Source organism: Rhinopithecus bieti, unplaced genomic scaffold (assembly GCF_001698545.2).
Source record: "Rhinopithecus bieti isolate Rb0 unplaced genomic scaffold, ASM169854v2 scaffold_13674, whole genome shotgun sequence".
NCBI classification, from domain to species: domain Eukaryota; kingdom Metazoa; phylum Chordata; class Mammalia; order Primates; family Cercopithecidae; genus Rhinopithecus; species Rhinopithecus bieti.
In genome coordinates this window covers 519091-533264 of record NW_016807649.1, presented here as the reverse complement: position 1 = coordinate 533264, position 14174 = coordinate 519091, and the positions used below count along the sequence as shown (strand labels likewise).

Here is a 14174-nt window from a genome sequence, read left to right as displayed (position 1 = left end):
TGATACACAAAACACAGAGAGATAATTTGACCAAATTAGGAAAACGATTCATAATATGAGCAACAAAGTCAACAAACAGAAATCATAAAAAAGAACCAAACAGAAAATATGCAGTAAAGAATTCAATGAATGAAATTTTAAAATACAATAGATAGCTTAATAGACTTGATCAAATAGATAAAGAATCTCTGAACTTGAGGATAAGTCACTTGAAATTACCCCATCAGAGAAGGAAAAAGAGTAAAGAAAGCCTACAAGATTTGAAGGGTACTATAAAATGAACAAATGTCTTATCATGGGAATTCCACAAGGAGAAGAGAAGTCAAAAGGCACAGAAAACCTATTTAATGAAATCATAGCTGAAAATTTCCCACATCTAGGAAGAGATATGGACATCCAAATCCAGTAAGCTCAATGGCCCCAGTAGATTTAAGCTAAAAACAGCCTCCCAGAGGCACATTATGGTTACACCGCAAAGGCAATTCTAAAAACAGCAAGAGAAAACCATCAAGTCACATGTAAGGGAGTTCCCATTAGACTGACAGTGGATATCTCTGCAGAAACCTTAAAGGCCAGGAGAGGATGGGATGATATATTAAAAGGGTTGAAAAAAATATCGCAAGCCAAGATACTATGTCCAGCCAAGCTTTCCTTCAGAAATGAAAGAGAAATAAACTCTTTCTTACGTAACCAAAACCAACAGAATTCACCACTACTAGACCTGCCTTACAAGAAATGCTCAGGGGAATCCTACATCTGGAAGCAAAAAGATAATCACCATCATGAAAACACATGGAAATATAAAACTTACTAGCAGAGGGAAAAGAATAAAACACTACTACAGAAAACTACCAAATCGTAATGATAATATGAGGGGAAAAAAGGAAGAAAGAACATATAAAATGACCAGAGTACAGTAAACAAAATGACAGGAATATGTCCTCACTTATCAATATTAACCTTGAATGTGAACAAATTGAATTCCCCAGTTAAAATTTGAAATGGACTTCCTGAATGGATAAAAATAACATTGTTCAACTATATGTTGCCTACAAGAAACTCCATTCACCTTTAAAGATACACATAGACTTAAAGTGAAAGAATGGAGAAAGATATTCCACACAAGTGGTAACCAAAAGCAAGTAGGAGTAGCTTTACTTATATAAGACAAATCGGACTAAGTCAACAATTGTAGAAAGAGACAAAGAAGGTAATTATTATGGTTTAAGATTTCCCACTACAACTTACCTTTAAGAAATAATCACTTGTGGAATATAAATTAGTATTATCCATTACTGCAGCATTATTCACAATAGCCAAGATATAGACTCAACTTAAGTATCCATCAACAGATAGAAGGGTAAAGAAAATGCGACATATATATACAACAGAATATTGTTCAGCCAGGCCAGGCGCAGCGGCTCAAGCCTGTAAACCCGGCACTTTGGGAGGCCAACACAGGCGGATCACAAGGTCAGGAGATCAAGACCATCCTGGCTAACACGGTGAAACCCCGTCTCTACTAAAAATACAAAAAAATAAATAAATAAATAAATCAGTCAGGTGTGGTGGTGGGCGCCTGTAGTCCCAGCTACTCAGGAGGCTGAGGCAGGAGAAAGGCATTAACCCGGGAGGCGGAGCTTGCAGTGAGCCGAGATCACGCCACTCTTCTCCACCCTGGGTGACAGAGCAAGACTCTGTCTCTCAAAAAAAAAAAAAAAAAAAAAAAAATATATATATATATTGTTCAGTCTTCAAAAAGAAAGCAATCCTGTCATTCGTGACAAAATGTATCACTCTGGAGGACATTACGTTAGGTAAAATAAGCTAGGAGCAGAAAGATAAATATCATAGTTCCCATTTATATGGGAAAGCTTACTAGCGGATCTCATAGAAGTAAAGTGTAGAATAGTGGTTACTGGAGACTGGGAAAGGTAGGAGGGAGGTAAGGAATAGAGAGAGATTGCTTAAAGGATAAAAAAAATTATAGCTAGATAGAAAAAATAAGTCCTAGTGTTCTAAAGCAGTATCAGCTAACTATAACAATAAATTATTACATATTTCCAAATACCTTAAAGAGAGGATTTTTAAATGTTCCCAACACAAAGAAATGATAAATATTTGAGATGATGGTATGCAAATTACCCTGATTTGATCACTATATATTCATGGTGTTTCACATCACCATGTATCCCAGATATGTATGATTGTGTTAATTTAAAAATTTTAAATATTATAAAAAATAATATAATCAATAATTCTGGAAGGAATTATGTGTATTTGAGAGGAGATTTGAGTCTTTTTTACTTTAAATTATCTAAGTAACTTAAAAATTAGTATCTACATATTATTCATAAATTTTTTAATAAGTTTTAAAACTTTTAATTTCACCTACCTGATTATCATTATTTAGAAAGTCTTCAAGAACCCCTGTAGCACTCTTTGCCCTTGAAGTTTGTTGAGGACTATCATCAGAGTTAACAGGAATAGGAGATTTGCTAAACAGGATTTAAAGGATGCAAGATAGTAATTACGTTCCCAATTTCTAAAAAGTAAACAGTACATAATTTAATAATTCTCATTTAAATACAAGTAATCACCAAGAAATAATCATCATGGATATGATCCATATTAATGTTTATGGTAATTCCCTTATCTTCTCCCTAAACTGATACCAGAATCCAACCCCTTCTTATCTCCCTGCTTCTCTTTTCAAGTTTTAAGAAAACACTATGAAGAAACTGAAGATATTAGCATTCAGCTAAACAAGGCCTAAACTACAGACTATGCTCCACAAGTTCACCTTGTTTGAAAAAAACGGTACATTTTTCCAATTAAACATTGTTACCAGATAATAATCAACAACCCCATGAACTATTAAAAGTTTTTACTAGAATGGCAGTTAAATGTTCTCCTACTTGAAGGCAACAGAACAGACTTCCCCTTTATAACTGGTATTAACATAAAGGACAGATTATTCTGGAAAAATAACATTCCTGCATGAAATCTCAGTCCCACTCACTGTATGACTTTAGGTAATTTATCTGAATTTCAGTTTCAACATTTGTAGTCCCATCTATCTCACAGATATATTGCATAAACTGAATAAATTTTCTATGTACCTAGTACCTTTAATACCCATTTTTTTCCTGATATTCACGGGGTAGTAGAGGTTCCAAGAATCCATTAATCACAAAAATGAATTCAACTTATTTATCTTATTTTTACATCACTATAAGGTATGTTTGTAACTCAAGAACTCAGATATCTAAGAATCTTTTTTTAACATTTACACAATGCTGATGTTTTTCTTAATAAGCATGCTTCTTTATTGACATATTTGATCTCTAATTCACAAGCTCTTTCATCCTATCAGGTAGTCCTTTCCCCGATTCTTTACTAACACTTTGTAGATCTGCCCATCTGTTATTAAAAAACATTTACCACATTGTTGAAGATGGGTGAAGAGTACATAGAGGTTCATTATGCTATTCTACTCTCATAATTTATTTGAGCTTTTCCATAATAGCCGTTTTAAAAAAGCAATGATCTGATTGTGGTTTTGCTCTACCACTTAAAATACTACCTTGAGTACTCCTATTCCATTTTGTTTTTGATGACAGGTTGATAATAATTTGTCAATCTCAAATTGAGATCTATTCCTTCTCAGCAATTCATCACTAGTTTTATCTACAAACATTCCCATCACAATATAAATTCAGTCTTCCAAATTGAATTGTTACATGCGAGGTACTCAGCCAAACTATTGATAGTATTAACTACACAAGTTAGAAGTTACATTATCAAATTATAAAATACATTAAGTACATTCAAAAATTTTAAGCACCCTGATACTACTTGCTTGCCCATTTTGGTTCCAATTAAAATCAGTATTGCAGCTACGATATTTTATTAATACACAGAACAAGTGATAAAATAAGCAACTAGGAAACAAGAAGGATAAGAGAAGTTAAGCATTACATGAACTCATTATCAACCCTATATATATATATATCTATATATATATCTCTCAACATATATATGAAATATGATATATGATATATGTGATATATATGAAATATATAAGGAGAAATGAAGTTAAAAGGAGAAAATAAAATATTCTAGATAACCATCATCACTACTAAAATTTATAAGAGAGCTCATCCTAGGTCAGAAACTTTATATTCATTTTCTAGTCAAATTAATCCTCACAATGACCCTGAAGCAGACATTATTTCTCCATCTTTAGAGTTTAGAGAAGTCAAGTAAATTGTACAAGGCCATACAGCAAGAAAATGGCATAGGTAGGCTTCTAAATTGGAATTATAGTCAATGTCTACATTCTGAAAACAGACAATCAACTGAGAATAAAAAAAAGAATCCAGGAACTAACAGACTCTGTCTATAACAGAATGAAAGTTTAGACAACTAAAGACTAATAAATTGTCAAAGCCTAAGGCATGATATGGGGTTAGCAATAAGGCATTTCTGTTTATTCTGATAATAAAAAATGTACCATCATTTAAGGAAAACAACAACTAAAAGGGAAAGTAAAATGTAAACGATAAGAAATCTGTAACTCTAGGCCGGGCACAGTGGTTCAAGCCTGTAATCCCAGCACTTCGGGAGGCCGAGGCAGGCGGATCACGAGGTCAGGAGTTTGAGACCAGCCTGGCCAACATGGTGAAACCCTGTCTCTACTAAAAATACAAAAATTAGTTGGGCATGGTGGTGCAGGCCTGTAATCCCAGCTACTGGGGACGCTGAGGCAGAAGGGCAGGAGAATGGCTTGAACCCAGGAAGCGGAGGTTGCACTGAGCCGAGATAGTGCCACTGCATTCCAGCCTGGGTGACAGAGCAAGACTCCATCTCAAAAAAAAAAAGAAATTTATAACTCCATTATATGGAGAGAATATAGAGGAACAGAGGAAAAGCTTTAAGTCAGAAGAAAATAACAAGAATTTCATAACCCTACTCTGCAAAATAATTGTTTCTAGTTCTAATCCCTCATATTAAGATGCTTATCAATATTTTATAATGAAACAAAATGAACACGTAACAAAGATAGATGTTATATAAAGTACCTAAGGTTATGAAACATTATACCATCTTGTGGTAATAAAGGGAAAATGAAATTTAAAACAAGTAACACAAAGCTTTGTTCTATGGAATTACAGTATTATTAATCACCATTTAAATATAAATCAGATATTCACATGACATTTTTCATTTGGAAAACTAAACAGTTTTTCCATTGTCACTTACTTACAAAGTAACAGGAATATTTTCCCATGATCTTTCTGCTTCAAGTTTATCTAATGAGCAAGGACTGTCATCCTTTTTCATGGACTTTGGTAATTCTTCAGTACACTGTTCTAGATTTCTCTTGGCCTTCAAGATAAGCAATTCAATTTTGTCACCTAATTGTAAAAGACGGCTATTAATCCTTAAAGAAAAAAATTAACGTAAAGCATAGCAAGATCTCACAAAGTCAACAAGAGTTCTGATCATTTGGAATGTACATTCATCTATAACAGCAAATTACGTTACAATGTGACATCTCAAGCAAAGAAAAAAATGGGAGAAAAGACATTTTCTAGGTACAAAATGCTGTATGTGAAGATTATAAGCATTTTAAAAAGATATATTACATGAAAATAAAACATAAAAGCTCCCAGGTATCACATCAACTTTATAGCATTTCTTTTGGTTTAAAAAAAAAGAAAAAGAACTATAAGCTATAAACAAAGTATTACCACTGAATGGCTTTGTGGATTGTCCTGGGAGAAGTGGATTCTCACATTGACATTGACTATGTTCAAAATCACATTTGTATTCATTAACTAATTCTTTATCATCACTCAAGGAATTTGAAAAGTTTGAGGGTTCAAAAGCATATTCAAAACAATCTAATTTATTCATAAGCTGAGAAGTTTCTTGTGCCTGATGACTGTGTCTATGGGAACACTGATCATCTTTAAATATTTGACAAACCCTTTGACTATTTGCATCAGGTAGCAAGTCTTGATTGTGGAGCCAGACTGGGTATTTGAAATCAGGTATACTAGTTATCCCTGAAACATTAAGGTCAGATTTCTGGCTAGTGAGCCATCTTGGATAATTCTTTTCAAGACTGTGTTCTGAACTGTCCTTGATAGACGATTTCTTGGGAAAAGACAAAGATGATTCAGAAATGCAATTATTAGTCCTATTCATAAGTTTTGGGTTTTTTAGCCTACCACATTGCTTTCCATTTATATTTGTGCATACAACAGGAGTAACAAAGTTATCCTTGCCCACGGGAGTGGAGGGTCCTTGAAAATTTGGATTCTTCTCAACGTCCAATGAACCCAGTCTTCCATGGCATTTCTTGTTTTTCTTGTTCGTTCGGTGACTCGGTCCAACATAAGTATAAGAAAATGATCCATCTGCTGGGAGTCTTAATAGATCATCAGTTGTTAGGCTCATGGAGTCTATGTCATTAATAGCCTGTCTTCTACAGGATATGAAGTTTGAGTGCTTTTTGTGATCAAGGTTTTCAAAAGCTGAAAAACAAAGAACAGTTCTGTTTATTACATACAAATATTTTATAATATCCAACAGTAAATGAGAATTAAGAATTTAAGAGTCATTTTGCTGCTTTCCCCTTATCCTCACTAAAGCTTCGATTAAAAGTATAAAAAGGTATAGGTTGATAAAATACGATGTGCTTTTTTTCTCACATGATTCTTCATTCTGTGCTAATTTCTGCATGTTTCTCTCCAACCTCCTGAATTTTCCTGTGTTCTCAAATTTACTGTTTCTTCAACATTTTTCATCTAGACATATTTGATACACTAATACAATCACAGTAACATTGGTCACTCAATATTGGCTGCAGCTTAGAAAAAAATATGCTATTAAACTAGGTGGAAAAATAACTTGTTTTCTCACCTACAAACCCTGCAATGGCATGGATTACACATAGAGAACAGCTCTTCTCATTCTTTTCTTCTGGAATATATTGACCACATACCCCTAAGAACTGAATACAAACTTTTTCTATTCTAGGGTCATTCTGTAAGTGTTCAGTAAAGTAGTAATTGACTTATCAACAACTGCATTTTCCAAACTTATCTTCAAGGGAGCTTTATTATGGACAAACTCTTAACATCTTGTGAATATTACTGTTACATAGAGAATTATATAATCATTTTACAAAATACCCAGATCTCAATATTATAAGTTATTTTACTCAAAATAACAAAATAATGTCAAACTTTACAATACTACAGTACATCTCTCAAATGCTTCAAAACATATGAACATAAAGAAAACATAAAAAATAAAAGCATACCATTGTTTGGTTTGTAAATATAGTTGCAGAACTGTGACATATTAGTAAAATCCTCATCAATGTTAATTTTTCCAGTGCTGGCACCAGGATACATTTGGCTTAGATCAAAATCATCAATATAAGCCTGTAGAGCTTGAGAAGCAGATCTGTACAGCTTATCTTTATAGTGATAAGAGCCATCAGAATTAAAGGAATTACTACCACTCAGACTGCAGCTTGCCAGCAGCGAAGATACTGAAGATTCCCGAGAACAAAGTCTATGTTTTGTCTTTGATTTTGCCATGGCTTCTTCAAAGTGGATTATTTCTACTCATTTCCCTTAAAACAACTGTAATACAAAACAAAATGTTAAGGTGCCAATTAAAATAGTGACCATATACAAACAAAATTATTAAATATGTAAACCTTTCATAATTTTCTTTAAAGAATAAAATCCATTATCTATAACAGACACTTCTTGTTTGGAATTGTAGATTTTTTGTTATCTTTATTATTGTGAATTGCTTAATCGATGATTTAGAAAACATTTTGTGAGTACCTACTACGTGCCTGGAAGTATGTATACAAAAATTATCTGAGAATATACATGGAAAAGACCAAAGAAAGAGTACTCACTCCTTAAAAGTCCTAAAAACTACTTACGAATAGTCTTTTCTCTTATGGTGATATATTCTATGACATCACAATACCTAAAATTCCCCTATACACAATATTTTTCAAATCATAAGCCTACCACCATGTGCTGCAGATAATAGTGCTCAATAATTTTTTTAAAGCCATCAAATGAAGTATTCAAAAGAAGAAGGAACAATGGAGAATATTCACTTTCAATGTTATAAATGCTAGTACATTTACAACATTTAACTGTAAATAAACTGCAGGTCTTATTCTGGAATGAGCTAACAATATGCACGTTTCCTAAAATAGTTAATAACCATTTCCTGACCTTCGTTTTTTGCTACCACCCTCCCTATTTTCAATTCTTATGTTAAATGGATTCAGCTCACCTCTTTTAAAGGAAGCTTAAATAATGTGAAAATCAACCCAACGTGTTCTTCTTACTGTTTTTCCATTATTAAAATTGAGAGAATCCCTGTCCACCTCAGTACAGTAATAGGATGTATATTTGAAAACCTAAGAAATAACAGAACGAACCGGCACTAATTCAGTCCATGATGACATTCTTTTTAAAATTAAATCAATTGATTTGCTATGCTAAAAAAGTATTGTTGAGGACTTAACATATGCTATGATGTTATAATGTTTAATTTTTGGCTATAATTTTAGAAATATTTAAGTTATAACAACTTGTAATCTTAGTAACTATTAAATTTGACTTTAAAATATCGAAAGTTTTCTAATTAAATAAGAGACAAAGTAAAACATCATCCTACCACAGCGTTAGAGCATACAATGGCCATTACAAGAGATCTGACCGTGGTCAGTGGAAATGGCAGAATATAAGGTAACAGTTGTTTCGTCTCATTGATTCCTCTGAATGCTGTAATATTGGTATTATCTCTGACGAATGGCTAAACTAAGCCAGCTTCACCTTTTTCGTATCCCTTTTATTTAAAGAAGTTTAAATTCACTCAAATTTGTTTGGATAAGCCTGACCAAACGTTTTCCCTCTTTGAATGCCGAACAGGCTACTGATTTTATTTTACAAAACCGTAAAAGAGAAAGCTGTTGTATTGGTATCCATAAGTGGATGATAACATTTACTAGTTATTTCAACACACAGGACAGACAAAAAGAAAATGCACAATTTAAGTTTTATTATGAAAAGTTTTCCAACTTTTCCCCAAAAGAGTATGCAAAAGTAGAATCATTCAATAAACCCCTATGCACTCATTATCCTGTTTCCAACAATCACTGAACAGACCCCAATTGTGGCCGAAAGTGGGTATGGACCCACCCACTTCTTCCCACTTCAGCCACAGGATTATTTTGAACCCCATATATCTCATGCAAATCCCATATATCTTACCATTTCCTCTGTACAGGCTTCAGTTCGAATCTCCAAAAGAAAATCCATCACGCGGAAAAACAGAATTGTAAACTTATTGACAAGAAATTTCAACTACCTTTGATTCAAAAACAGAGCGTTCAGTGTCAAATAGCCAATGGGAATATCGCACAGGAAATTAAGAACAACTCTTGGAAATAGCTCTGTGACTCCTAAGTTAGGAAAGGGAACGTTTGTTTACTCAGCAGCAGAAAGCCAGGAACCCACGACCGGCCCGCGAAGGTCGCCCGCCCCCCGCGCTGCGCATCTTTCCCCTACCGGGCGCTCTGAATTCCAACTTTTCCAGCCCCAATCAGGCGACACCCTCCCTTTGATGTTCCACCGCCCGTCAGTCACAGACACAGACAAGGTCTTCAAAGAGGTGCTTTTCACTCCGAAACCATTTATTCAGCAACCAGGGCGAGCGCCGCAATGGACTGAAGGAGAAGTGTTCGGAAGCGACGGACCCAGAGCGCAAGCCCCTTCCCGTCGCCGCCTCAGGTCCCCAGACGCCTGTGTCAGGCCCCTCCGCCGCGTACCGCGACCCTGCCTCGTCCAAGGGGCACTCCCCCTACAGTGTTCCTCCTTCCACAGAGACTCCACAAGCGCCCTCCCTCAGGAGACGTCTCTTCCTCTTTCCTCGCCACTCTCCTTTGGCCTTTTCTCGGCTGTCACAGGATGGGACAACCCTCGAAAAGACACCGTCCTTCCCGGCCTAACTCACCCCTAAGGCCCCAAAATAAAAATAAAACAAAACCAAAAAAACCGCACACTTCCACAGCTCTCCGCCGAAAGCTCAGGCCTGTTACCCAACGCGAGACACCGCAAAGCTTCCCGAACCCGGACACCGCCTCGCCTCAGGCTCGGCTTACGCGCAGGTTCCTCAGCAGTCACAGCAGAGCTCAACGCCCGCGCTCGCTTTCAAACCGCCCCAACATGGCGCCGGCCTGCGGTGCGCACGCGCGGCAGTGGGGCGCCGGGCGCTAGGGGAGGCGAGGAAGCCGCCGGAGCAGAAAAAAGGATGCTGTGGGGCGTTAGGGCGCGACCCCTGCTGGGAGGTGCTGTTTCTCCCTCCTTTCTGGGGCTGGGAGGGGGCGGATGTGGGCTTGATCTAAGTCGCTGCCCCCCACGCCCTCCCAACCTCGGTCACAGCTAGTCTAGGCCAGTTTTCGCGGGGACTAGCTGATCTCCTTTCGGCCGGCCCCGGGGTCTGCGGGAGGGGACTGGATGGGGAGGGAGACTTAAGGGCGCTGGCGGCCGTCGTTCCGGTTGCTGAGAGTCGGCCCCACAGCTCCAGTTTTTCCAAGTGAGCTCAGCCTCCCCGCTTTCAGAGCATCCCCCGCCAAAAATAAGACATCATCTCAGCTAGTAGGCAGCGCCCCTCACCACTTCTTTCACTCCCTCTTCAGTGCCTTTCCTATCACACCCCGGAGCCTCTCACACACAAAGCAGATGGGAGATGGGAGAGCCGAGTTTAGCCAGGGATGGGATTTAACAAACTCCTAGTGAAGCTTGATTCCCAGGGAAGAATAGCAGTGACCCAGCACGGATTGGGGACCCAGTCAGGCAGCCCAGACAGAGGGACATTATACAAACAGATGTAAAGACCCACTAACATGTGTAAAACTGATTGCAAGTCTGGAAAGAATCCAGTTTCAACCAATTGGTGTATACAAAAAAGAGGTCATCCCAATCTTGGTTTATGTTTATTTTCCACTGACCTTATGAGTGAAGATATCCTTGACCATGACTCCATCTGAATATGTTCCAGCTCATCCGATGCTCTATCACCAGGTAATACAACTGTAGTCTTACTGTTGGTGCTTTCTTCTATTGTGGCAGTAATAGTTGGTGATTTGAAAATAAGACATACCCTGCTAGCGGTATGTCCCAATAATCTTCAAAGTGTCTGGATAAGTTAATATCAAGTAGGTTTCTAATAGGAAATCAAGAACGGTATTTTATGCTAAGACAAGCCCTGTTCAGGGATTAAACAAGGATTGTTAATGACATGAGCTTAAAAAGTTAGATTTTTGTATCCACATTCTACCTAAATGTCTTTTTAAACTGAGTTTCTTTAAAACGGTTTCTTGGCCGGGCGCGGTGGCTCAGGCCTGTAATCCCAGCACTTTGGGAGGCCGAGGCGGGTGGATCACGAGGTCAGGAGATCGAGACCATCCTGGCTAACACGGTGAAACCCCGTCTCTACTAAAAAAATAGAAAATATTAGCCAGGCGTGGTGGCGGGCGCCTATAGTCCCAGCTGCTGGGGAGGCTGAGGCAGGAGAATGGTGTGAAACTGGGAGGCGGGGCTTGCAGTGAGCCGAGATGGTGCCACTGCACTCCAGCCTGGGCCACAGAGCGAGACTTCGTCTCAAAAAAAAAAAAAAGAAGAAGAAGAAGTTTCTTAAAGATTCTTTTATCTTTTAAAGTTTTTTGTACTAACTTTTTCTTTCATCTTGGGGCATATATATAGCAAATGTTTCCTAGTGAAGACAAAGTATAGACAAAGGACATTGAGAAGATATAAAGGAAATTATCAAATATATTACCTAATTCATGGATCTAAATAATTCTACTTCTGCCTTGTTTCCTCACAGGTTAAGAAATATGGAGATTTCCACAAGGATTTGGAGAGGAGCCCCAGTGGTTACTAAAATTCTGCATTAAATCTGTCAGGAAAGGTAAAGAAACCAGGACTCTGCTAGGAAAGAGGAGGTTATAATAATGGTTTACTAAAACTTTTCAAATATAGAGGCTATCACCTGTTGTGCCTTGCTGGAGAATTAAATAAGAGAAAATAGATTTATGTCCAACCTGAAGAGTTTTAGGTGAGAGCTAAGGAAGAAATGTTATAATAATTAAACTTTAAGAAGGTTTATTTAAGTGCTTAAGGAGGCAGATCTTTGGAGAGTTTTTTAAATGATGGATTTACATGTGTCCATTTTTTAAAGAGAAACTAACCATTTTGATAACCTAGTATAGGGCTCCACACTGTTTCAAGCATTTTTACAAATATTAATTCTCATAATGATTCAGTGAGATAGATATTATTATCCCCATTCTATAGATGTGGAAATTGACGTTCAAAGATTAAGCAATTTACCCAAAATAATATAGCTGGTGCTAAGTGACAAAGTCAGGATTTGAATCCAGTTCTGCTTTCAACTTACCGGCCAGCTTCCCCTAACTGAAAGCTGGATGATGAACCAAACGACCAGTGAGACTGCAGCTTCCTGAACTCATTCACAGCAGAAATAGTATCTAGTATCTTACTCAACTGTTGTTGCTACACCTACCACAGTGCCTGTCTCAGTCCTTTTGGGCTGCCATAAGAAATTACCAAAGACTGAATGACTTGTAAACAATAAATTTAATTCTCAGCTTTCTGGATCCTGGAAGTCTGAAATCTGGGTGCCCGAGTGGTTAGGTTCTAGTGAGGGCCCTCTTCTGGTTGCAGACTGCTACCACTTCTGGCAGTGTCCTTACATGGCAGAAGGGGCCAGTGAGCTCCCTGGAGTTTCTTTTGTGAGGGCACTAATCCCATTCATAAGGGCTTTGCCCTCATGACCTAATCATCTCCTAATATCACCCTGAGAGTTAGGATTTCAGCATATGAATTTTAGGGAGACATAAACATTCAGTCCATTGTAGTTTCTAACTTCAAGTAGGGTTTAGTACATTTAAATTCAGTTGATTTAAACTTGATCCTATCTGAGGAGGTGACATTTAAGCAAAGATACCTATGAAACAGTTGTATGAACACATTGCAGAAGAAAGTGACAAGCAGAAGGAACAGCAAGTACAAACAACCTGAAGTTGGAAATTGCTTGATTGTATTTGAGGAACAGCCAGGAGATCAAATGATTGGAGCTAAGTGGACAAGAGGAAGCCCGGTAGGAGGTATATTTGAAGAGGAAGGCAGGGGCAAGATCATGTAGTGCCACTGCTACTCACTTTAAAAAGATTAAACCTCAAGAACACATAACCAACAGCTCATGATGCTTCAGAAGAGAAAGGACGCATGATTAAACTGTTAGAAATTAAAATTATTTATTGAATGACTATAGTATGCCAGGCACTGGATAGAACCTTAAGCATATCATCTTATTTAATCCTCACACTAATTCTACAAGACAGATATTATCCTAATTTTGTACCTTGAGAAAAATGGAAAAACAGAAATACTAAGTAATATGCTTCACAGAATTATTAGGTGGCAGAGACAAGATATGACCCAGGTTTCTGTTTCCAAAGTCTAGATTTTTCTACTATACCACAATTTCTTGTTTGAAAGACTATAAGCAGAGAGGGGTTCATGCATACATGCATTTATCAAGTAATAGTGTTCATTTCTATGTGATAGGCACTATAGAAATAATATTAAAATGTAAGATAGCACTTCTTAAGTTTTTATATGATTATATTCTTACCAGTTGTTTGTTTTTAAAACTTTGCAGACAGATGGACTACAAGGCAATTGCCCAAAAAACTGTCCAAGAAGTTTTAGGTTATACTCAAGATACATCAGGCTGGAAAGTGGTTAAAATTTCAGTAAGAAAATAAGTTAAAATATGTTTCAAGAGTTTGTTTTTAAGTAAGAAACAATTCATTGTAAAGACTTTTTTAAAAAAAGTATTTTCTGTGCCAGGTGCAGTGGTATGCACCTATAGTACCAACTACTCAGGAGGCTGAGACAGGAGGACTGCTTGAGCACAGGAGTTTGAGGCTGTCATGCACTATGATTGTGCCTGTGAATAGCCACTACACTACAGACTGGGCAACATAGTGAGACCCTGCCTCTGAAATATATATATATATATATTTTTTT

At 37.1% G+C, this 14174-nt stretch overlaps 2 protein-coding genes across 12 annotated transcripts in view; one reads left to right on the top strand and one right to left on the bottom strand.

The window, feature by feature from the left end:
• CUNH18orf54 (chromosome unknown C18orf54 homolog) overlaps window positions 1-10196 on the bottom strand; it is a 24557-nt gene extending 14361 nt beyond the window's left edge. Inside the window, exons 1-6 of one of the 7 annotated variants that reach the window (XM_017882988.1) lie at window positions 10116-10196; window positions 9327-9517; window positions 7337-7664; window positions 5757-6545; window positions 5270-5420; window positions 2396-2498 (exon numbers count right to left, since the gene is read on the bottom strand). In XM_017882988.1, coding sequence (XP_017738477.1) covers window positions 2396-2498; window positions 5270-5420; window positions 5757-6545; window positions 7337-7619 — 1326 coding nt within the window. In that variant the 5' untranslated portion in view covers window positions 7620-7664; window positions 9327-9517; window positions 10116-10196. Of the gene's footprint in view, window positions 1-2395; window positions 2499-5269; window positions 5421-5756; window positions 6546-7336; window positions 7665-7978; window positions 7996-8343; window positions 8471-9326; window positions 9563-9623; window positions 9703-10115 lie in introns of those variants that run through there. The other 6 variants (XM_017882986.1, XM_017882987.1, XM_017882985.1 and 3 more) reach the window with 6 other exon arrangements.
• The window catches only part of STARD6 (StAR related lipid transfer domain containing 6), a 42605-nt gene continuing 38136 nt past the window's right edge, over window positions 9706-14174 (top strand). Inside the window, exons 1-5 of one of the 5 annotated variants that reach the window (XM_017882992.1) lie at window positions 9706-10402; window positions 11116-11138; window positions 11944-12027; window positions 13804-13897; window position 13928. In XM_017882992.1, coding sequence (XP_017738481.1) covers window positions 13808-13897; window position 13928 — 91 coding nt within the window. In that variant the 5' untranslated portion in view covers window positions 9706-10402; window positions 11116-11138; window positions 11944-12027; window positions 13804-13807. Of the gene's footprint in view, window positions 10403-10422; window positions 10651-11115; window positions 11139-11943; window positions 12028-13803; window positions 13898-13927; window positions 13929-14174 lie in introns of those variants that run through there. The other 4 variants (XR_001887489.1, XR_001887492.1, XR_001887491.1 and 1 more) reach the window with 4 other exon arrangements.